Source organism: Lagopus muta, chromosome 5, assembly GCF_023343835.1.
Source record: "Lagopus muta isolate bLagMut1 chromosome 5, bLagMut1 primary, whole genome shotgun sequence".
NCBI classification, from domain to species: domain Eukaryota; kingdom Metazoa; phylum Chordata; class Aves; order Galliformes; family Phasianidae; genus Lagopus; species Lagopus muta.
In genome coordinates, this window is record NC_064437.1 from 55,074,165 (window position 1) to 55,098,006 (window position 23,842).

At 40.4% G+C, this 23,842-nt stretch overlaps 1 protein-coding gene across 6 annotated transcripts in view; it reads left to right on the plus strand.

Moving 5' to 3' along the window:
* SORCS3 (sortilin related VPS10 domain containing receptor 3) overlaps positions 1-23,842 on the plus strand; it is a 271,002-nt gene that overhangs the window by 176,735 nt on the left and 70,425 nt on the right. For all 6 annotated transcript variants that reach the window (XM_048945765.1, XM_048945769.1, XM_048945768.1 and 3 more), the window contains 2 exons: positions 4,930-4,994; positions 12,541-12,659. In XM_048945765.1, the coding sequence (XP_048801722.1) occupies positions 4,930-4,994; positions 12,541-12,659 (184 nt within the window). The remainder of the gene's footprint in view (positions 1-4,929; positions 4,995-12,540; positions 12,660-23,842) is intronic.

The window sequence follows — 23,842 nt, forward strand, 5'->3', positions numbered from 1 at the left end:
TTATTTCATGTTGTTAGCCTGAGTATATGTAGCTTTTGTGTGCATTGGCTGTTACTTGTGCAGTCAATACCTGTTGGATCTAGTTCTAGCCTTGACTCCAGTAAATAGGAGGGAAACGGACAGAATCCCCTTGATCATCTGAAGACAACCCCAGTTATTGATGCTGAGGAAAATCTGATGTCACTTATTGATACCTTGGCAACACAATGGAGAAGGCAATCAACTGATCTATCTTGAAACAGCATTTATAATACGTTAGAAGATTCACATCAGCTGAACAGGAATGGTCTGCATCAGTTTCTGCTCCCACCTGCCCTTTTTGTTGCTTGGGTGAGTTGATCGCAAGTGCTGCTGGCCTGGCACCATTCACAAGGGTTTACTCACTTCTGGAGCAGGATACAATTAGAATTGCAGCAAGCTAATTGGCAGCATCCACTAATTTGACTACAGTTGCCTAAAGCAAAGGATGTGTTTTTCCTGCTTTACATATTATTACACAATAAATGTACTTTGTTCCTTCCTATTTTCATTCCTGCTACATAGTACTCTGTCTGCTAAGCAGTCTCCATCTGCTTCCTCTGTCTCTGGATATGAGCAGCCACAGGTATCTTTTATCTGACATTCCAGACTCCAAAAAAGCTCTCCAAATTGTCATCTTGTGGAAGTTTCAGTCCATTTTAAAAGTTTTGTTTATGTTTTCAAATCAGAGCTGCTGGATTCTGTCTTGGCTGGTTCAGAAAAATGCATGCTCCTGTGCCACATGCTCAGTCTAGCACTTTCCAGACCAAGTTTGAAAGCCTGAACCCTATGGTCTGTTTTTTGACCTTATTATAAATCCTTTACTCCAATGTTCCTGAGTTCTAGTGATAACTCCCTTCCACCCCCCGTATGAGGGGGTCTAGGAGATGGAGGAGCAAGGTATCTCTTTTTCTGTTTATGGTTTAGGAAACTGGGGTCAACGGCAGGCAGTCTGAATTGCTCAGCATTTTTGATCTAGGGTATGAGAGTAGTTAAAACTCAATGCTGTTCTTCATCATTAATGCCTGATGTCTGGAAAATGGGTAGAAAAATGTCGCTTGTTCCAGGGAGAGGCAATAGAGTTGGTAGTATCAGTGAATTGAAATGTTCAGTAGGGCAGGGAGACCAGACTGAGAGTCTGTATATTTCTTTTTCCTTTTCTTTGCATTTTTAATTTTGAACTATGCAGTGTCTTACAGGAATATCTACTTACAATGCAAAGTGCTGTGTTTTCCTTGCCCTTCTTGCTTGCTTTTCCTCCAGGTCAGAGATGAAATATTATCAGAACAGCATAATAAATGTGCATCCGTGCACAATGATTTCCCCTCAAGATAGAGATAAAGATCTTGTGAGGGTCCTGTCTGTCTTTCACCTTTCAAGATCACAGAGTCATCTCCTGAAAAGAAGTAAAGATCTCACGAAAATGAATTACTATGAAAACAAAAAAAACAAACAAAAAAAAAAAGCAAAAAAAAAAAAAAGAAAAGCAGCAGAAGATACAGACCGTGTAACCACTGTGTCTTTCCTAATGGGATTCAGAGGTATTTGAATTCTTAATTGGCCAATGATCCCGTGTCAGCTGCAACATTAGCTGCAGGCTCCCCATTTCAAAAACTGCCTTTGCAGCAGTCAGGGAACGTGTCAGCAGGAAAAAATGACCTTTCCTGTCACTTCTGGCTGCATCCTCTTTTCTCAGCGTTTTTTCATCTGTTTGTCACAGTGCAACTGCCTTTTTTTGTTGTTTGTTTGGTTTGGTTTGGTTTGTGCACATCCCCAACAGAGCTGAGCTGTGCCTAGAGCCTGAGGTGTGACCACATAAAGGAAAAATGTTTTCAAGCTATGCTTAGGATTTCTGATGGTTGTTAAATACTCTTTCCTTTGTAACCCTCTAAAATAGAGCTGTTTGTCAGACAGAGAGCAATGAAACTCCTTCCCAGGCAGTCTGCTCTGTGAGTTCCACTTGACTGTACAGAACACGCAAGGTTCTGTCAAAGAATGCCGACATCCTCTTCATCATGTTTAAGTTGCTAAGTTGTTTTGCACAGTGTATTCTTCAAATGTCCTTGAAAGACAGAAGGCATGAGAAAATGTACAGCTGTAAAGGAGTCTGTTTTTCTTCATGTATTGCTGCATGAGTGGTTGTTGCAGTGTAATTTCAAGACCAGCTCAGTTACCATGTGGGGTGAGGAATAGCTTTACAGTCTGTGTGCATGCTTGCAAGAGTGTTCTAGGACCTATGTTCACATCTTGCTTTTTCTATTACCAATCTTCTTTTGCATTCTTCACTTAAAGCTCCTCCAGACAGAAAGGACTTGAGGATGTTTACTGAAAACACCTATGTTCAGGAGGCAGACAAACTGCAAAGCACAGCAGTTGTCATTGTGGGTGGGAGCAGGCATAAAGAAACACATTGATTGTGGATTTGTTTTGCAGTCAGAGGCTTTGAATTGAGGAGAACTGGTCTGGGAGAAGGAAGGACAACTGAAGCATTACTTTACAGGCTTGTTATCTACCTGTAGACAACAGGAGCTTGTTTTGCTTTTGGATCACAGGAGATTGGTTTGTGAGCTTTTCCACTTGAAGTACAGTGTTCAGCAAGCAGAGAAATACTGGGAGGTGCTGTATACTGATCTCTTTGTTGTTGTTCTGAAAAGAACCATTGGGCTTGTCAAAACTAATTAAGGGAAGAAGTAGATGGCATTAGGAAGGAAATTCAAGCTAGACTGACATACTTCTAGAGATTCCTATCCTCCCTTGGTGGTTTTGTAATACGAATTTTAAGTGGAGGGAATCCACAGAGGCTGTGTGTACAAACACACAATAGTAATAATAATTTTGGCTTTTATTCAGAAATGCTTAGGTTCCCCTAATTCCAGTTATTATTAAAATGGATAGCATTCTGATGTTTTTTTTTCTGGGCCAGGAGTGGGAGGAACCCAGGAGGTGCCAAGCGGAATAGTGACAGCTTGGCATTGCTGACATGGCCAATGGCTCTTTTGTAAAAGGCTGGCATCTGGCTTCCAGAAAAACACTGTAGAGTGTAGCCTCTAGAGTGACAGCTAGAAAGCCTGCTGGGAAGGGCTATTGTGTTGATTCTCGATGTGCTCTCAATCCTACCAAAAAGTGTTAAAATTACTGCCCCCTTGCCCCCTTTGATAAAGTTGTGATGCACAGATACATTGGTGAGCACCATACCTCCATCCCATTTGGTGTGCCGTAAATGATAGTTGTGATTGCTGAACAACTGAGATTATAGAATTTATAGCTACTTATGGGAAAAAGGCAGAAGAATTTTGCTGTGGACTGGAAAGATGTGCTCTTTCTGTGCATTGGTAATGTATTTTGCTCTATCTCATAATATTTTTCATTGACATTTTAAGGAATGTCTTACCTGTCTTACTGCCACTTTTAACTGTGCTCAGATCTTTCAGAAGATTTGACCCCAACAATTATGTGGTCATAGGGACTCTGGCCTTTTCTGACATTCTTACTGATAATGGACAGCATTTTCTTCCTTGTGGCATCACCTTGAAACTGATGGAAGCGATTAAGGAACAGGCTGTTTCTCACTGGGAGCAGAGTGATGAAAACTCTGCTTGTGTGGCTTTGTTTTTGCTTTGTTGGTTTTTGCCACAGTTCACAGTGTGGGTTCACCGTTAGCATGAAGCTGTAGTTAACGAGATGAGCCACTTTCAGTTACCTTCACTCTGGGTCATAGTGCAGTTATTTTGGCATTTGCAGCACTGGCTGAACATAGCTGAATTCTGGGGCGTATGTAAGCTTGTTGTTTTAATTGCTTTGTTTTTTCAGCACCACAAAAATTTATCAGAGTGTCTGTATTTTGTATGTCTTTTATTTATTTATTTATTTTTAAAAATGTTTTAGCTGTTGATGCCCCAAGGAATAAGCAACGAAAGATTGTGATGAAAGTGCTTCGTAGCATTAGGGAATTGTGAATGTTGGTTGGCTCAGAGGGAATCTATTATTTACAATCTACTGTATCAAATTCAGCTTCCACCAAATTAGAAACTGATTTTTGTCGTTGTCCCTTTTTAATCTAACCCCGTGGTTAACTCAGGAGAAGCAGCTCCATAAATCACGTGGACATCTATGGATTTTTTTTTCCCCTGCCAGCCATTGCTAGGACTAAATGTTCACCTCCTAGTGATTCTTATCAGCCAGAACACTAAGAATAACATTTCTGTTCTGGGCTTGACTTTCCCTTTGCCAAGAGAAAAACTGTCTTTGTAGTGTGTCTTGCAAAATGTTTTTAGGGAATAAAAGAAAAATGCACATGAAGATTTGACTTGAGGTAGTCAGCCCCTAAGGTTTAGAGAAACTCATGCCTTATTACGTGAGTATCAGGGGCTATGACATGGAGTGAATAATGAATACTCGCTTGCAATTTCTTGTCTGAAGTTTACCATGCATGTGTACCCGATTTGAAGATGGTAAACTGAGATAAACAGTAGCAAGATTGCCTAGCAAACAAGGGACAGATCTCACCACACTATTCATCTGAGTAAAACCCCTTTTTAATTTGCTGTCTATAAATGTTTGTCTGCTGTGTCCTCATCTTTCTTGCAGTATGAAAATAGAGATCTCATTTGACTGAATCTTGGGCCAGCTAGCTTTGCCACCACAGAAATGTCTGCTGTAGTTTTGCTTCTGTAGGCAAGGGACAGGCAGGCTTATTCACCAGCATCTGGGAAGGTAGGTTAAGTTTAGTAGTTGGCTCCTGAGAGCAGGCTACACAGAAACAGAGACTACAAAGAGGGCAGAAGGCAGGGAACTATATGCCTGGTATCACAAAGTTGAACTGGTTTTGCTAGCCCACGCGCTCTGTCCATCTGATTGCAGCCTTCTAGATCACCTCTTTACTACTTTTCTTTTTTTCTGTCTTTCTCCCAGGTCTGTGATGGGTTTGGATAAAGAACCAGACCTTGTACACATGGAAGCCCGGACAGCTGATGGACGTGAGTGCCTGCAGTCAATGTTGAAAACTTGCACTTTGAGTCAAGAATGGAGTGGGAATTGAAATTCACTTTGCTCATTTTGTCTTTGCATTTACATTTTAATTGATAGGAAAAATGTGTATCATGGGGTTTGATGTGAGGCATATTCTTATCCTTTAAATCTGGGGGGAATTCAGAGGCTGAAGGATGTGTGTCTGTAGAGAACCTGGGTGGAAGCACAATCTGTTGGACTAAGAAACAGTCTGTGCTGTTCAGTGTTTAGCTGTTTTCAGTATCATGTATTTTATGTGGTACACGTATAAATCATAAACAGCTGTGCTGCCAGTGCTGTGCAGTACGGCCTCTATGTGTTTCCAGAGGAGTTCACAACAGCTCGGTTTTACCAAGGAGTCTGAAAAATTGCTTACAGTCAGACGTCTCTAACTAGGATGTCCCTATGCCCCAGGTACCCTTTGACTCATTTTGAAAGGTGTTTTTTAGTTTTGTGTAGGATGTATGAATATGTCCTCCATATTGGAAACATGCCTGGAAAAATTGCCTGTATAAATGGGAAAAAACAAAGAAAAAAAAATCTTAACCCCTCACTGAAATGAATCTAACCATAGATTCCTGTGAAACTAATCTCCAGCAAATAAAATGTGTATTGAAGTTGAATTTTTCACCACTGTTTATACTGTTTAAGCATTTCATGCAGGAATTTTAGCATGGTAATGCATCTCCTGTAGCAGAGCCGGTGTTATTCCAGCTCAATGCTATTCAGCTATGGGATGTGTCCCTTTTATGCTACAGGGACAGTGCAGAAAAGCAGCATAGGACTGAGGTTGTCGATTTCTAGGGGGAAAAGGATTCCATTTTGTTGGTTACAAATTTTCTGTTTAGTTGAATGCTGCATAGGCCAGATGCTGTGCGAACAAGCTCCTGTCTGTCAGGGTGACTTCTCTGAGGCTGTGGATCTTCCAAATCATTCATGGGCCTCCCACTGCTATTTACGATGGCAGCTGAATAAATAACCAGGCAATAAAGCTTTGGGGTGACAGCTGTTTGTTAAGTATGGGGAAAGAGCAAAACAAGCTTGCAGGTGGGTGGGCAAGGTAGGGAGGCTTCTTCAGTGCTTTTGCTGCTTCATATGTTATTGTAGAGATGCTAGGAAAAGTGGCAAAAAGCAAGTGAAAAAGTAAGCAACTAAGTAAACAAAATGCTGATGAAGTCTGTTTTCAAACTAAGTTTAAACTAGCTCAGCCAGCTATTTAAATACTGGATGCGTCAAGGCTGAACATGCTTCATTTGAAAGATGCTTCTGCAGTTCCCAGACAGCTCTCTTCCTTCGGGCCTTGTTTGCTTGGGGCGTGCTGTTTGTTCTTGTTTTAATGTATAATTTCAGCATTTTGAAATTGGCAATTGATGGCATTGAGGGTTTCCCTGAGAGTGAGACTTGAACAGCAGTGTCAGCAGTATAGGCCCATAAGCAAGGCATTGTCCCTTTAGGGGGCCCCAGTGGGCTGTGCTGGCCCTGCTGGGGGGACAGCAGTGAAAAGGCTCCTCTCCCAGCCAAGCATAGCACAAAAGAACTATCTTGCTCCAATTAGAGTTCTTAAGGCTTAAAACAATATTAGCTTGTGTTAGGAAACATTGGCTGCCTCAGAGCTATGGTCTCACCTGGTGTGAAATGGTGCAGCTCTGTGTGCTTAGGAACCGCAGGCTGAGTTTTTCTCCTGGCTGGCTCCGTAACAAAAATGGTACTTCATACTCTCAGAAAAGTGGCTGAGGTACTTAGACCTGCTGGAAAATGGGTCCCTGCAATTATCTCCTCTTGATCAAAAAGTTTGTGACTAAAGTTTTCCTGGTTGGCAGAAGGAAGAGGAGGCTTTGTTTTTTTAACTCCTCTCAGGTTGGTCTGTGGTTCAGATACTGACGCATTAAGAGACACAGATTTGATTATTCCCATTGCTCAGCTCAAGTTGGGAGCTAGAATTCCTGTATGTACTATTCCTGACGATTTTAAAAGTATGCAGTTCTAGAGGTGGCATTTGTCTTTTACTCTTTCTTTTTTTCCCTTTTTTTCCTTTTAATGCGTGATATTTAGAATTAGAATCATGAATTTGACTTCTCTTTCCTTCTCTAACAGCAATTACTCATGGGATTCAAGACCTGATCTAATATTAATTCAGACACTGGAGCTTAGAATATACAGGTGCTGGGATATAGTAGAATATCATTCATCTGTAAATGAGTCAGGGCTATCATCAAACTCATGGAGCTGGGAGGTGGAAGTCCTATCCTGTTTTCCCTTTTCCATAGGTGCAGCTTTGATTCTTGGGTTTTGTCTGTCTGGTCATTAGGAATGTTAACATTTTCAAAAATTATCTTCCCCAGCATCCGTGTCCCAGTTAATATCTGTAAGATGCTGTGAATTACAGTGCCTGGCTGATTCTCAAACTGTTTCTGTCTTTTGCAGCAGATGAAATTTTTCACTTTTTCTTTTTTTTTCTTTTTTTTTTCTTTTCTTTTCTTTTTTTTTTTTTTGACAGAACTATTGTTGCTGAATAATAATCTAGGCCTGCATTTCTAAAATTTAAGAGCAAGCAAGAGCCTTAGGTACTGTACCTTTGGCTTCGGTGTAAAAGGAGGAAGGACAGGGCTGAAAGCAAGGGGAGCTGTTACAGATACAGGGACACTCACCAGGTGATATTGGTCTCCCACCAATGCTCCTGAGAAAGATCAGTTCTTGATGTTCACTGTGATAATTTCCCTGCTCACAGGTATGATGCAATAATCAGTATTTCGATTAAAGGGAAAAGAGTCAATTTGGAAAAAAAGACACAAAACAAAACAAAAAACCCTTGAAAGATTGATGAAGTCAATGGTTACTAATTCCTAGGGAGTAATTTCCAGTCCTGTCTACGTTCCTGCGTCCTCATTTCCAGCCATTTTTTTCCTCTTTCCTTGGTAAGCTTCCCTGTCATACTAATTTTAATCTGAGCCAATCTGCCAGAACAACTTATTTCCCTCAGCTTCCCTTCTTCCTATTAGCCATGCTGGCTAGCCGTGCCTTCTCCAGTTGCCTTGTTAATGCTGCCTGGAGGCCCTGCTAAGAGCCTGTGCTGCCCTGTGTCATCACAAGTCACAGTAACCTGCCACACAGATCTATCACAGTGGCAGGTTTGACTTCTCCAGAGTCTCCTTTAAGGGATCACATCCTTGGGTTTTAACCACAAGAAAGCCTCCTGGGCGCCTTCTTCCCCATAGAGCTACTCAGTCATGGCTGGTGGGCAAAGAAGGGACTTTGTGGCTGTCTTAACTTGCACATTTCACTGCAAATTTCAAGAATTTTCTTCAGCTTTATCTCTTCTAAAAAGAGTATAAATACACTCTGAATTCTTAAGATGGGAGACCGTGTTAATTAGCAGTGGGGAAGCGTTTTGAGCTCCTTAGCTGGGAAATGGATATACCTCTGAAAAAGCCATTCCCCAATCTGGAGTGTGATAAGTTTGTGTGAAGGGTTGTGTGGAGGTGTGGATGTTGGGAGCTGCAGAAGAACATCTGCTGAAAAAAAAAAAAAACCAGAAAAAAAGCAGAAAAAACCGGATGCGGTTTAACAAAAGCAAGTGTAGAGTCTTGCATCTGGGGAGGAATAATTCCATGCACCAGTACAGGTTGGGGGATGACTTGCTGGAGGGGAGCTCTGCGGAAAGGGACCTGGGTGTCCTGGTGGACGACAGGTTGGCCATGAGCCAGCAGTGTGCCCTCGTGGCCAAAAAGGCCAGTGGCATTCTGGGGTGCATTAAAAAGAGCGTGGCCAGCAGGTCGAGGGAGGTGATCCTCCCCCTCTACTCTGCCCTGGTAAGGCCTCATCTGGAGTACTGCATCCAGTTCTGGGCTCCCCAGTACAAAAAAGACAGGGATCTCTTGGAAAGAGTCCAGCGGAGGGCCACAAAGATGGTGAAGGACCTGGAGCATCTCTCCTATGAGGAAAGGCTGAGTGAACTGGGTCTGTTCAGCCTTGAGAAGAGAAGACTGAGAGGGGACCTGATCCAGGTCTATAAATATCTAAGGTGTGGGGGGCAGAATGGCGAGGCCAGACTGTTTCAGTGGTGAGTGGAGACAGGACAAGGGGAAACAGCTGGAAACGGCAGCATAGGAAGTTCTGCACCAATGTGTGCAAGAACTTCTTTACAGTGAGGGTGACGGAGCACTGGAACAGGCTGCCCAGGGAGGTGGTGGAGTCTCCTTCTCTGCAGATGTTCAAGACCTGCCTGGATGCCTACCTGTGCGACCTGCTGTAGGGAACCTGCTTTGGCAGGGGGGTTGGACACGATGATCTCTGGAGGTCCCTTCCAACCCCTACAATTCTGTGATTCTATGATCTGAACTGCTCAATGTCTATATTGTCTCATTGACAGATGGGCTGAGAAAGTAACTAGATATTGGGTTATAAGCACAAGTAGTTGTTGAGGCCAGCTAGGAAATCTCAACTCTTTTTGCGCTGAAAAGGAAGAAGGAGTGGAAAAAGAAAGTCTCTAATTCTGGTGTTGTATGGAACATTATACAAACTGGAAATAATCCTCAAATCAAATCCAACTTTTTATAAGGCATACATCTTCCATGGGAAAGTCAGCAAGACTTTACAAGGTTAGTGCCCAGCTTGGGCATGTGCCATACTTTTTTTTCTTGGCTTTCCTAAAAAGGGATGAAAATCGAGCTCCCTTCAGAGAAGAGAGACTTAACAGCTTTGGTGGTAGATGTTCCTTTCTTTTTTATTTGATATTTTTGGGTTTTTTGGGGGGGGCCCAATCCTATCTATACAGATGAAGATATGCTCTGTAAATAAGAGCATAGTCCTCAAGGGATCTTACCCTTCAGGTAGCTTGGATAGGGACTTCAGATTGTTTCCTGCTTTCAGCAGTACTCCAGTGTATACTGAATGCTAGGTGAAAAATGCAGGGGCAACTTGAATGTTAGAAAGGAGATGCTGATTATTTTAGAAAATGGCTGCATAAGGTCTTCTGAAATTACTGCTTTTAGAATTTGGCTCCCCAGCTTCTGTTCACTTGAAGAAAACCAGCCTTCCTGGTCTTGAAATTTTTGTCTTTGCATTTTCTGAGTTTTTGCATATCCTAGTCTTAACTGTTGGTTTGGGTTTTTCTCTAGTTTGATCCTCTGACTTTGCAAAATGCCCACCTGGATGTCTGTTACGCTGGATGACTTTTTTTCTTGCCCAGAAGTTACTATTTGCTATACTCTGTCATATTTTTACCTGATTTTTAAGGTGCTGTAAAAGGGATCGTTTTTCATTTTCTCTGGGACATCAGAAAGAAACTCAAAATTGAACTTAGTTTTGAACCAAAGGGCAGACAGATTTGAAGACAAATTTTTTCTTCTCTTGTTTTCTTTTGCAGATTTTGTGTTGTAAAATACATGAAAATAAGTAAACAAGAGACTAAGCAGAAAATGGGTAGGATACGACTCTCCTTCTCCACCACCAGCTTCCTATGAATATTAATTTGGTGCCATTCTTTGAGTGTATTTGATTGCTGGTGTAGCACACTCAAAATGACACATTTCTCAGTAGGCAGGAAGCTAGTTGTCATGTCAACACTTGTGGTTTATTTGCATTTATTTGTGACAGGTTTTTATTCCTCCTCCCATTCTGTCACTCAACAGCAGCCAATTATCCCCTTTTTCAGAGGGATAAGAATATCCAGGCGACTGTGTGGGAGAACATACTGGAGGGAATGAGCTTCTAAAAATACAGCTCCTGACCTTTCCTCCTTGTTCTGCCTAATTTTAGTGCTACCTCAAAGAACAAATCAGGGCTGCTGAGCTCTTTGAGTTGAATGGAGATATGGGGAGCCCTCTTGTTTTCTGAGAAGTTGCTTCAATGTCTTAGATTCCACATGCAGGACATAAATAACAACTCCAGACCAAGTCTGGACATGTCAGTTGATGAAAAGCCTTAATTTATCCCACCTAAGAATCTGACTTCTCTGCTGCTGCTGGAATTTTGTGTTGGAAGAAAGCACAACTCCTCTGATACTCCAGTTATTTGGCACTGTCTCTAGGTCAGACATATTCTAGTGTACACCATATGCATTAATTATCCCAAGATAATTGGCAGCTGGAACTGGCAACCATTGCTGCTGCTTCAGCATCATCAGTGGGACTGCCTTTCATTTTAGCACCAGATGTATGCAACTGCTTTGAATCAGCTGTGTAGCCTTTATTAACCTGGAATTCCCAGTGCATCTAACAGGTCTGCAGCCTTGAACCATGGACCTTCAGTCCATGAAGCCAGTCATGAGCTTCTATTAGATTCAAGTTTAATGGCTGTTTGTGGCATTTTTTAGAGTCAATATCTCTTACTTGCTTTGTTTTCATTTTGCATTCTTAGAGTCAATAAGTGGGACTTGGTGATGGAAGGCAAAACTGCCAAACTTGGAAAAATTTGGTTTTGAACCTGAAATGGTAGTTAGCATTGTCAGAGAATCTCAGCTGTGCCCCTCACTGCTTTTCAGTTAAACGCATTTTGCTGTTTCCAAAGACACAGACAAAGGACAATAACAAGTTTATGGGATTGAGAATCCTGTAAGCAGCTTTGCCAGGCTACTTCTCTTTTGAAGTTCTCTTTTATCTTTTTGGGCACAGTTCAGCAAGATCCTTACTAATAGGTGCCATCATGGGAACTAAAAGCGCTGCATCAATCTCACTTCAGCCATTATAAGCTCAGCTTTCTTCCTGTATGGTATGTTCTCACCCTTTGTAGAAAAGTCAACAAGTGCTTGAAGCTAAGAAGTCTGTAAAAGTGCTGCAGTGTAAAAGATATGACCCTTTTATCACTGCAGCCATCATTTTAGTTGTATTTTCGTTTTCTTCCTAATTTGCACTTCTCAGAAGAACAGTTGAAAGGCAGAGATGACATATTTAGATTACATACATCCAGAGACGCAGTGCTATGCTCTGATGGTTCTGTTTCACAATTTTTTTTTCTTAGCTTGAGTGAAACAATGCTTAATCTCCTGTAATCCCTGCCAAATTGTTGGAGGTGATCCTGTTTCTGCTTAACCACTGAGCATCTGGCTATATGACTGCCTTCTTATTCAGGCCCCTTTCTTGTAGCACCTTGACTGCCTTATGTCTTTTTTTCCTTCATATTCTTCTTCCACTCTTATTCTTTCTCTCAAGCAATGCCAAGGACTGACAGGGCATGCCATTACCGTGAGGGGCTTCCTGTCTTCCCTCCAGACACAAGCGTTATCAGTTTTGTGCCACATTAATTATTTGTATCCTTCGTTTATGGTTTGAACTTTACTTGCCTGGGGAATGTCTGCACAATGGGGAAGGGAACAGTAGGTGCGGAAGTGTGATAAATTCCTGATCCCAGTGAACACTTATTTTAAAAGATATAAGTAGATCTTATGCTAATGTTTAGGGAGCTGGAGATGAGATTAAGACTTCCCATTAGAGACCTTATTTTGAACTGCTGATGACGTTTTCAGACAGCAGACTCCTGTATGGCCGCTTCTCATGTGTACATATTTTCCCATTACAGACACCCACTATTTGACCTGTCGGATCCAGGAGTGCTCAGAGACCAAAAGGAGTGGGCCATTTTCACGCTCCATTGACATCAACTCCCTTGTTGTTCAGGATGAATATATCTTTATCCAGGTACGTTGACTTGATAAGAACATGACATGAATTCTGACTGCGCAAGTTATTTGTTCTGTGCAAGAGAGAAGGCATATTTTTAGGACAAGTGCATGTGATCACAAATCACAAAAAGCAGGGAGTGAGTGTGTACCTGCCTGCTGTAGATTGGCTATGCAGTCTGAAGCAAAACAATTGATGTCTCTGTTACTCATTTGTCTCATACTGAATCTGATATATTTTGAAAGTTCACTCATCAATAATCATGAGGGTCCATGTGTGTCACAGAAACTCTAACTTGCTATTGTTGTGTCTACTTGAAAAATGCAAATAAGCTATTGACGAACTGAAAAGAACAGAGAAGAGCAAAGGAGAGGAGTGAGTGATCATTTTAACAAATGGAAAGGTTTATGCTAATTTGACAGACTAGTAACGCTAATGGATTGAACAAAGATTTGCAGTGGGAAGTAAACAGCAGAGAGATTGAAAAAAGATGTTACAGGGCACCTTCAAAGTAGAGGATGGCTGTAAATTTGCCAGCCAATTGATGATGGTTTTGTAGATGAGGAGAAAGTGACAAATTAAATGAGAATCTACCTGTTTATGAGATTTTCTAAAAAAAATGGAATATGGCCAGTTCTTCTTACCTATGGAACTGTGAGAATGAATCATACGATATGAAAGAGTAATTCCTGAAGATGTGCCAAAAGTGAAGTCTGTACTCTATGTTGCAGTAATTTTAGGATATAGAAAAGTCTGGAGACAGGGATTACACGCATGCTGATGGTAACCAGCTGTCCCCCTTGCTGAAAAGGATGAATGAAATGAGATGAAGCTTTGAGCCAGGTGGTAAAGGAAAGATACGTACTTCCTTTTTGGCTAAGACTGGCTTAAGCTAAGCTCCTGTTTCTCATTCTTGAGGGAACATTTTTTTTTGAATGATCCAAATTGGAAGTTCTGCTCCATTTGTTGTGAAATTGTGAGTTTACAGGGAGGGCTGATAAATTCTGCAATGGGATTAGGTGGAGGATTGCATCCATATGACCTGGGAAGACTGCAATATGGAAACTGTGTGTATGTGAATAGCACTGGGGCCTCCTCGTTTTGTGCAGAGGAGCGAGCTGTCCTGGAGAAGGCTGATTGCTGTTATATACTGGGATTGCTGAATATACTGGGAATGTAGCTGCTGCAATTTAGCAAGTCACAATTTCACTAAAGGTAACGTCTTTCCAATTGGTATACTTTCCAATAGGATGTACAATCCAAAGAGTACTTTTGAGAGATTGTTTTTATCTGGCATTTTATACTCATGGCTGAGGGTGTTGTATAGAATCCAATCCTTTATGGCAAGCACGAAGCCCCACAGGTGTTTCCCATTCCGTGTCTCTCACGTATGTTAAAAGAAGGCTGATCTATTTTGAAGCATGGGACATCTGCCTGGTGTGTGCATGCCTCTGCCTCAAGTTAGCAAGGATGGAAACAGTCCTCCAGGCTCACTAATAGATGCTAATTGCTTCAAGTTTAAAAAATAAATGTGTTTGTATACAAACATGCATGTGTATATATATGTAATACTTCAAGTGCCTTGAATAGCTTTAGCGCTGTTTTATTTCAGCATAGTTGATGTTCAAAGTGAAAATCACATACTGACACTTCTTAAAAATTTTAAATGCACAAACTGAATATTTCTGCCGGTTTGGGGAGAAGGCTTTCCCTTTCACAGGTTTTCTATCACTTTTCCTTCCTTTTTAACATCCCACTTGTGGGATTTCCAGCCATCTGCCAGCCTGTACTGGCTGTAGAAACTGGATACTGATTGAGTCTATGGAGTACTCCAATAACACTTCAGATTAGCTGCACATGCCTTGCTGTGCTGAAGGTGTGTTAAATCCACTGTGTTCAGCACATGGTCGATAGGTTATGCAGTGTTTGCCTGGTACATATATAGGAGTGATGTGTCCTGGATGTATTAGTCTCACAGACCATGTGAGTCTCAGAAACCTATTATGGGATATGTTAGATTTGCTGTGCGCAGCATCTCACGTATGTCATTCTGTCTGGATAATCTAGGACAGGAATATGGGAGCCAGCTCTTCTGAATTTTAAATATTAGACAGGTGAATAAATAAATATCAGTTTAAGTGTTAAGAACCTGGTGAGGCTTAATAACTGCATAAATGATAGGTGTATGAGTTTCAACCTGTCAGTGCTGAAGCAAATCAGAAGTAATGCTGTAAAGTAGAGAGTAGAACGTTTCTTGTAATGTTCATCATGAAAGCATTATGTTTTCAGTCTAAACTGGTAGTCTGTGTTCCCCTAAAGTGAATAGACAGATGAAAACTATCAGAAGCAATTCATTTTCTCCCAGAGACTTACTGCAGGATGCAGAAGGTCTCTCTCGGAATGTACTTTTCTCATCAATGGTAGAAGATACCTAATTATGGCTTAGAGAAGACCCTAACTTTTCAACAGCTAAAATTAAGACAGGTGTATCCCAGCTATTTGTATCATTTTAGATTATCTGTATGCAGTTATTCACTAGTGCATGTCCCTTCTAATGAAATTGATAAGCAAGCCTGTATCGTTAACCTGTATAACTTTATACCCAAAGTATGTATAATATTATGGTGCATAATGCACAGGGAAGGAAGAATATGGAAAATGTTATAAAGTCCTTAAAAGTAAATGATTCCTGTATGTGATGTGGTGTTGTGCAGTGCTTCTGGAAGAATCATCCTGAATCACGGTGCAAAGAAATAAAAAGAATGCTTGAAAGAAACTTGTTTTTAAAGAGAGGTTGAAAAAACTCAGGCTTGGCTACTAGGCATATAACATAGGTAAATAACATAGTATATGATGAGAAAAGTGAAAAGCAATGAAGAAGGAGCAAAGAAATAGCTATGAGGAGAGAGTAGGAAGAATCCTTATGAATAGAACAGTAAACGATTACTCTGAATTTATTGATTGACTTTCTGCTGGATTGATCAATAGTTGTTGAAGGATGCCCAGCACAGCTCTAAGATTGGGTAATTCTGTATAAGCTGATCCATTAAGAGAAAATTTTGCCCTCTGTTATGTGTTGAGATTTTATTCTGTTCCCAGGATTGCTCCGGTGCAGCCAGGAGCCACTATGAGCTCCTTTCTTCATAGATAGTACTTAAAATTCATAGAGCTTGCAATGTGAATTGTGTAGTTGTGAGAAAACCTTGGAATATGATATAAAGTGTATATTTATTTACTGTACCAAAAAGGAGCTCATTTCATGAAAGTAAAGGAAATATTAGCCACAACTTTGCCATCGAGGTCAATGTCAGTGATGTCCAATTACATAGCTGTGCAATAGAGGAGCCAGTAATTTCTCCATGGTTGTGCCACGCCTTTTCTTCTAAGTGTTGTCTTATAGTTGCTGCAGAATTTGTATCTCTTTCTAAACTCAGGCACAGACATAACCTGAAAACTGTCTGTAAGAGTTGACTTCGTGACAATTACCTGAACTGCTGTGGTATTCTCACATGCACAGCCTATGTTATAGGACTCAGGGAGCAGGGATTGGCTTTTGTTTTATGTATGTGTCTAGTTTATTGATGGCTTGTAGAATTTCTACAGTAAAAATAAATCAGTATTGTTCTGGGGAAAAGAATTTTCAATCAAGTCACGTATCAGGGTTTCTGAAGGAATTGTTCAAGTTGCTGAAAAGAAACTAGAATGCAATATGCTTTAATGAAAATGGGGATTATTTTGCAGAAAATTGTATTTTTAGTGAGAAGCGTTGTTTGGAGGAAAAACTTATTTTTTCTCTAAGTAAGAAAATAATGTCAATGTTGTAGCTCTTTGGAGTAGCTATGAAAAGGAAGAGCTGAAACATTCTGTGTAAGTTTCCTTGCCAACAAACGAAAAAGTTCCACTGAAAATGCAAGAAAGCATGAGCAGACATCTTCACTTATTGCAGGGAGTGGAAAAGTCTGGGATGAAAAAGTTTCAGTACAGTGTTGCTTATTTGTGGTAGTCTGAGAATTAATGGAGGTATTAAAAATGGCAGTGCAATTGCTGGGAATCAACTTTCCTGTAAAACCCCATTATTTTTCAGAAAGCACCATTTATGTAGGCAGACCTAAGGCTGGCAGAGGGAGCTAATAATTGCCAAGTCACTCCAGGTTACTTAAGGGTAATGTAGTTATCTCAAGTGTGATAACTCAGTGGGTGTGTGGAGTGCTGGACATGTCTAACTACCAATGGAGTCTGCAGACACTTCCCAACTCAGTGCAGGCCTAGCTAAGGACTGGATTTTCCCACAGATCCCCAGGTGTCAGGTGAGGGACAGTAATAAAGATGAAACTCTCCAGTTTAGCATGAAGGTTGCTGGCAGTACTGATGTTACAGTGCTGGTGGCCTGAGGATGCGAGTGAGATCAAGTTTACAGAGATAGGCAATATTTTTTATGAGATTAGAATTGATGGAGGTAAAAAATGCACAGATAAACTTTTGGGCATACTCCTGAGATCTTAAGAAACTTGGGGAAGGATTTGATATGTGAAAAATATTTCCTCCAACTCCCACCCCTCAGCTATAGATGTAGACAGAACATGTTTCTCCTCCCTATCAATCTTCTTGTGTTCTCCCTGTGTAAACTCCTTGGTGTGTGGCTTTCCTCCCAGAGGTCATGCCAGTTCAGCTCTGCATCCAGTTAACGCTGTCCCCATTTCTCCCTTAAGTTTGTGTCTCTGTGAGTTGATAGTTGATAGACCCTCAAGGTAACTTTGGCCTGTTTGGTTTGAACTGGCTGTAGATTGCAGAGATGTGCAGATGGGCAATCAATATCCATCACAACTGTTTTTTATGCCTTTATTTTTCTCTGGGCTGGTAAAGGAAATCTGTACCACCTTCAGCTGAAGTCCATTTGAAGTGTGGCTCAGACTTTCAGTGCTTCCATGGCAGTGACAGAGTTTATGGGCACATCAAAGTCTTGTGAGTTTTAGAAGAATCTAATATCTGGTTTGAATTTGCCAGTCCAAGTGAATCCCTTTGGAGATGGTTGTGATTCAACCCAGCAAGCAATGAAATGCCACATGGTGTTTTGCTCGCCCACCTCCCAGTTGAATGGGGGAGAAAATTGGAAAAAAAGGTAGAACTCGTAGGTTGAGATAAAAGCTATTTACTAAGACAGAAAAGGAGAAGAGAAAGAACAGAAATGATAATGACATATACAAAACAAGTGATGCACAAAGCAATTGCTCACTACCTGCAAACTGATGCCCAGCCAGTCCTTGAGCAGCAGCTAACCCTGCACCGGCCAACTCTCCTGTTTTATACTTTTTTCACATTATATCGTATTGCATGGAGTATATACCTTTGGCTAGTCCTGATTCCTTATATACCTTATATACCTTTGGTCAGCTGTCCTGATTCCGTCATCTCCCAGCTCTTTGTGCCACTCAACACTGGTGGAACAGTATGAGAAGCTGAAAAGCTGAAACATCCTTGATTCTATATCGCACTGCTCAGCAACAATATAGCATCAGTGTGTTATCAACATTGTTTTTATTCTAAAACCAAAACATGGCATCATACCAGCCACAGTCAGCTCTGTACCAACTGAACCCAGGACAGAGATGGACACTCAAATCTGTCTCTAGGGCTAGAGCCTGGTGGTCTCACCTTGTAAGGACAAGGATTGGAACCTGCAAGCTCTATTTGAAAAGGGTCTCCTGTGTACATCAGGCTCTACTCCATTTCCAGTTTAGATGAGAAGTTTCTTGCACCATTAACCAGAGAGGCATGCTGAGAGGCACTACATTATCACTTTCCAAAGCCTTTATAGAATGAGAACATGGGAGCCTCTTTCCTTTTCTACTCCCATAGCATAATTTATCAAGGTGCAGGCTGAAATTCATAAGAGGGTTTTTCGTGCCTGGTCCCCACGTACTTGCAAGGCATTCCCATATTAATCACTGCTATTGTCTTTCCCCTGACCCCTTCTCTTGGAAAGATTACTTGCATCTTTTTATCTGCTTCTAGCATCTTTTTTTCATCTGTGATCTGACCTTCTGGGAACCTCAAGAACCACAGCTGTCTCTTGACTCTTGATTCCTCTGATTTAGGTTGTCCTGGGATATGTGAAGGTTTCATTCCCTAAAGCCAAGCTGCTCTGGTGGTTGTCCTTTCTTCTGAGAGTGATATGATGAAAGCGGGAAGTGTAAGGTAGCATGGAAGATGTGTCTTGGCTGGTATTAATAACCCTCCTGAATGAGATGGGATGGCAGCATTAACATTTAGGAGCAGAGGATGGTGGTCAGTCACAGCTTACATATGCAGCAAGCATTCCATGTGAAAAGTTTAAGTCAAAACGCTCTTATTAACCCCTGAAATAATTTTGTACTTAGAAGTTTTTGCTTAATTCAGAGAAATGTACAGCAGAGTAGTGTCTCAGTCTGCTCACTCAGATGAGTAAGAACAAGCAAACCCAGAATTTCCCCAGATGTTCCTATGTGATGCAGCTTTGTGCAACTCTCATAATACAGATCCAAATAATTCCTCTGGCTCACAGGAGCAAACATTTCTGCCAAAAGCTGTTCAAGCAAATCAGTGTTCTTTCTCATCAGAAAGTCTCCTTAGAGCACACAGATGTCAGCATTTGCCCATAATTACTGGTAGCTTCTTGTGGCACCTATCAGTGTTATAGTGTTTTCTGAATGCTTGGCATCTCATCTGTGTGTGTCCAAAAATCTTAGCTGAATCGAATTCTATTTTAATCCAAATTGATGTCTTTATGAATACTAGTTGTTTTTTTTGTTTGTTTGTTTTGTTTTTTTCTTCAGTCTTAAAGAAAAAAGTGATTCTTTCTAGCTTAAGATCTTAGATGAGGGGGAAAAATTCTCTTTAAGATTTTGTAGAGGAAAAGAAATTCATAATTATTGTGTGACATGTATCTTATAGGAGAACAATGTAGGATGAGAGGTAATGGCTTTAAGTTGTGCCGGGGGGGGGTTCAGGTTGGATGTTATGAAGAACTTCTAAGAAATAGAGGTGATGCATTGGAACAGGCTTCCCAAGGAGGTGGTGGAGTCACTGTCCCTGGAGGTGTTCAAGAAAAGCATAAATGCCACGCTGAGTGACGTGGTTTAGTGGGCATGGTGGTGATGGGTTGCCTTTGGACTGTAGATAATCTTAGTGATGTTTCCAACCATAATCATTCTATGATTTATGTTAAGCTTAGCTCAGATAGTTTATTACTATTACTGCTTATAACTATGGTTATTTAGAAAACTTGGATAGTAAGACATGAGCATATGTTTCAGGTTTATTAAGTATTTAAGGCTGGCTTTGAATCAAATACTTGAGTAGACATTGATCACCAGTCACAGCTGAGATGGTACCAATTCATAGGGATACCCAGCTTCAGTTCTCAAGACGTCAATTTAATAACTTAAGTAAGAAATTTCCCCAAGAATAAAGAAAGGAAAAGTGGCTATGTATTCTCCTGTATTCTCCTTTTCTTTTCTTCCTCTCTCTTTTTTTTTTTTTTTTTTTTTTTTTTTTGAAGCCTCTTAGTGAAATGAGATAGAAGGGGAGAAATTAAACTTTGATTTCCTGGTCTGAAGCCTTCTCATTATTTTCATAGAGGCTAAATGCACCATGTTCAAATATATCTTTCTTTCCTCAATTTTTTAACTAGGAGCCAAAGGTCTTAACAGAAATCAATCGGTGCAATTTATTTTTAACTTCAGCCTGCTTAGTTCTGATTGATTTTTATCTTTGCGATCGATGGTGGAGAGAACGGCTTGACGGGACAATGGAGCACTCTCCAACTTGTAGGGTTGGTCTTTGAGTCTTTTATTGAAGAAATCATTAAAAGCTTATTATGAAACTAATAGGATGAAGATGTTTAAATGATGAACATGATTACACTTGTTTTACTGGTGAATAATGCCTGCCACAGCTGATCTTCTCTTGCCCTTATTTAAAATGCTGGACATAGCTCCAGTGGGAGAAATTAATCCATACAGATGAAAGAAAGTGCATGCCATGTGCTAGTTAAAAGCTCTTCTTAAGGCAAGATAGGCACTAAGGAGTTAGCTACTTTCCTAGTCACTGCTGGGTATTTTCCATCCGTTTCTTGCACTGTTTCATCTTTGCTATGCCAAATGTTACTGGGTTTGGAATGTGAAGCTAAACATCTGTTGAAAAAATAGATTAGCATTCTTCTTGCCTTATTTATTTATTCACTTAAATATATTTTCTTTCTGTGGCTTTTTGAGCTGTACTTTTTATCACTCTCTACCCTGCTCACATCTTATATGATTTATCAGCAGTGTCTGCAGCTGGAGATGTAAAGAATTGCCATGGCAGACTCACGTTTCCTCTGAAATCCCTCAGGAGATTGAATGCATACAATTATTCACCTCTCTTAAGTTGGTTTCTGTGTAGGTAGTGTATGTTTGCAGCTCTAACATGGCTGATATTTGGTACAACTGTGCATGTTTTCTGAAGGAGTTGGTTTTAAAATTTTTCCCGTATTTTCACTTAAGACTTTTTATTCTGTTGTGTGCCGTCACAGTTCTGAGGGGAGAAGGGCATGAATGAATGGGTATGGGGCTGATATAATTAATGCTGCTTTGCCTTAACAAAAGTTTGCTGATAAGTCTGACACTCTGTGTGGTAAGTGTTAAAAGCCTGCTGAATTTTCCAGGCAGCTTGAGTGTGCTTAGCCCACTACATTACTATAGAAGCCTTTCTACAGTGTGGAACTCTATCTCCTCACACTCAAGTCATTATATGTTGCCTTGATGACTGTGCAAAAGCTATGATACTAATGAAAACCAGGGAGATGATAATTCAGGCTAGATTGTACCTACCACAATGTGGCTTATGTACGGCAGTGGGGAACCTCAGCACACAGAAACATCTGGAAGATGATTAGTCTTGGCCATGATGAGTAGTCAAGAAAGAAGAGTGTTATTTGGGGCTCATTCAGGTGTTGATCCCTCCTGAGTCTCTTGTTTGAATGGCTCTGGCTCTGAAACAACCAAAATTCTTTGCTAAGGAATAAATCCACTTGTCATAACTCTTCCATACTTTAATCCTCAAATTGACTCAGGAGATTTTATGCCTGCAAGGAGAAAGGGTAACTAGTGTTAAAACAGTGAGAAGAGATGCCAGGGCACACTGTGGAGGTGGAAAGCACAGATCAAGGGTTCCATTACAGTTTTATACATCATTTCTCATATTTTAATTTCTACCAACTTATTTCATGTTCTCTGGGAAGGAGAGAGCTCTACAAGCTGAGCTAGCTGTTTCATCAAGAAGTGAGAAATTTATTGGAAATAACATCCGAAGACATGCTGTCAACAAGGAAGTTTAAAATTTGGTTCTGTAATCGACTGAGTTGCCATTTACTATACTTGATGTAGGAGGTAAATTACTGGAATTACGAATGTCTAAACATGTTTAATGATTGTAGGTTGAGCTGTGCTATTACCAATTCTCTTTTCATATGAACATTTTCAACAATGCAAAAAAATAAAATAGATGTCCTGTTACAATAACTGTGCAGGACAAGTGATTGTTTTCCTTGTGAACTACCCAAGCATATAAAGTATATAGAAAAGAGCTCTCTGTTGTCTTATGCTGTGCTCTCTGTACACTGTAAATGTTTCACGACAAGACTGTGCCTCTGACATGTAGTGTGTGTGTGTCTACATCAGTGCATCAGTGCATACATTTATCCTTTCTGTGAGTTCTTTGAGCAGCAGGAAGCAAATGTGCTCTTGCTGAGCCCAGAGTCATTTTGGAGATTTAGTCATTCCATGCTGGTTACAGCAGTACTTGTCTTATGCTGGAAGTTATGTTTGCCAGCAACAGCAAGCCAGGAAGTTAAGATGAAGTTCGCTATGCTGAATTCATTTTCCTGACACCACTTTGGGTGTCTTTATGTTCTTGAACCTCCTTATAACTTGTTCCACTTGTCTTCCTAACTCTTCTGAATGATAAATGTGTTTTTTTGTTTTATGGTTAGGTAAAACCCAAATCTGCTTTTAAAGAGCCATACCAATGTTTCTAAGCATGTTTCAGAAATTGTAGAGATGAATGGATTCTGTGACAGATTTTCTAGTATTCTAGAGCCTTGTGAACATATTTCTGTTTTCTTCTGTGTTTAATGTACTGTCTTTTGCAAATTGGGATGGATGATGATCTAGTATTCTATAGATGATCCGAACTCTTATGTTTTTTAAAGAGAAACTTCTCACGTTTCTCTTAAATGCCAACTAATGTGAGGCCACCCTTTCATCTTGTACCAGAACACGGAAGTATTAAAGAAGAATTAGTAGATCATGAAAGGGGGAAGGAGGAAGGAAGAATACAGGTTGGGAAAGATAAATGTGTTTAAAGGCAAACACGTTTGTCCAAAGGAATCATTTCCACTGACCAGAAGCCAATTAAACACATAAAATAGAAATCCAGAAAAACAGATAATCCAGCCAGTCATTAGCAAAGGAGAAGGAAAAAAGACAAACCCAGCTAATTCTGTACTGAGCATGACAAATGAGCTCACAGCAAATAATTGTGTGACATTCATCAAATGTAAACTAAGAGGAGGCATTAGAGAGGATAACACTATCATAATCTCTGGGATTTACAATGCCTGAGATTTTGCTCATAGGGAAAGTTCATCAAAATAAATTAAGTTGGTCCTTCCAAAATTCATTCTCTACCACAATGCTTGCCAAAATTTTATTGAAGGCTTGATCATTTTTTTTTGGAACAGTTATAACCCTGGATGTAAATCATGCAAAAATGAAGTTTTGGCTGAGATAATCTTCACGCAACTCCTGCCAACGGAATTTGTGGGTGGCTTCCTATTAACTGGCTCAGAAAGATCGCAGGCCGCAAAGATTTTTACTTCTAAACCTTTGTCAAGGTGACCTTATTGCTAGGTAGAGTGCTGAAAGAGAGTGTATCTAATGTACGGTGAATTTGAATGGTGTTTGAATCCTAAAGTTTCTGCTTTAAAGAGTCAAAAAGCGTACACTTGTAGTAGTATGAAACTTTTTAACTATGTAATGGGTGTGGCAGATTTGAAATAGAACCTGTTTTTGGCACAAAGCTGGGGGAATTTGATCACCCCTTGATCTTGGATTGTGAGCTGTTTCCTATGTTAATTAATCATTATAGCATCCTTGTGAAGTATATAAACATTCTTATCTGTA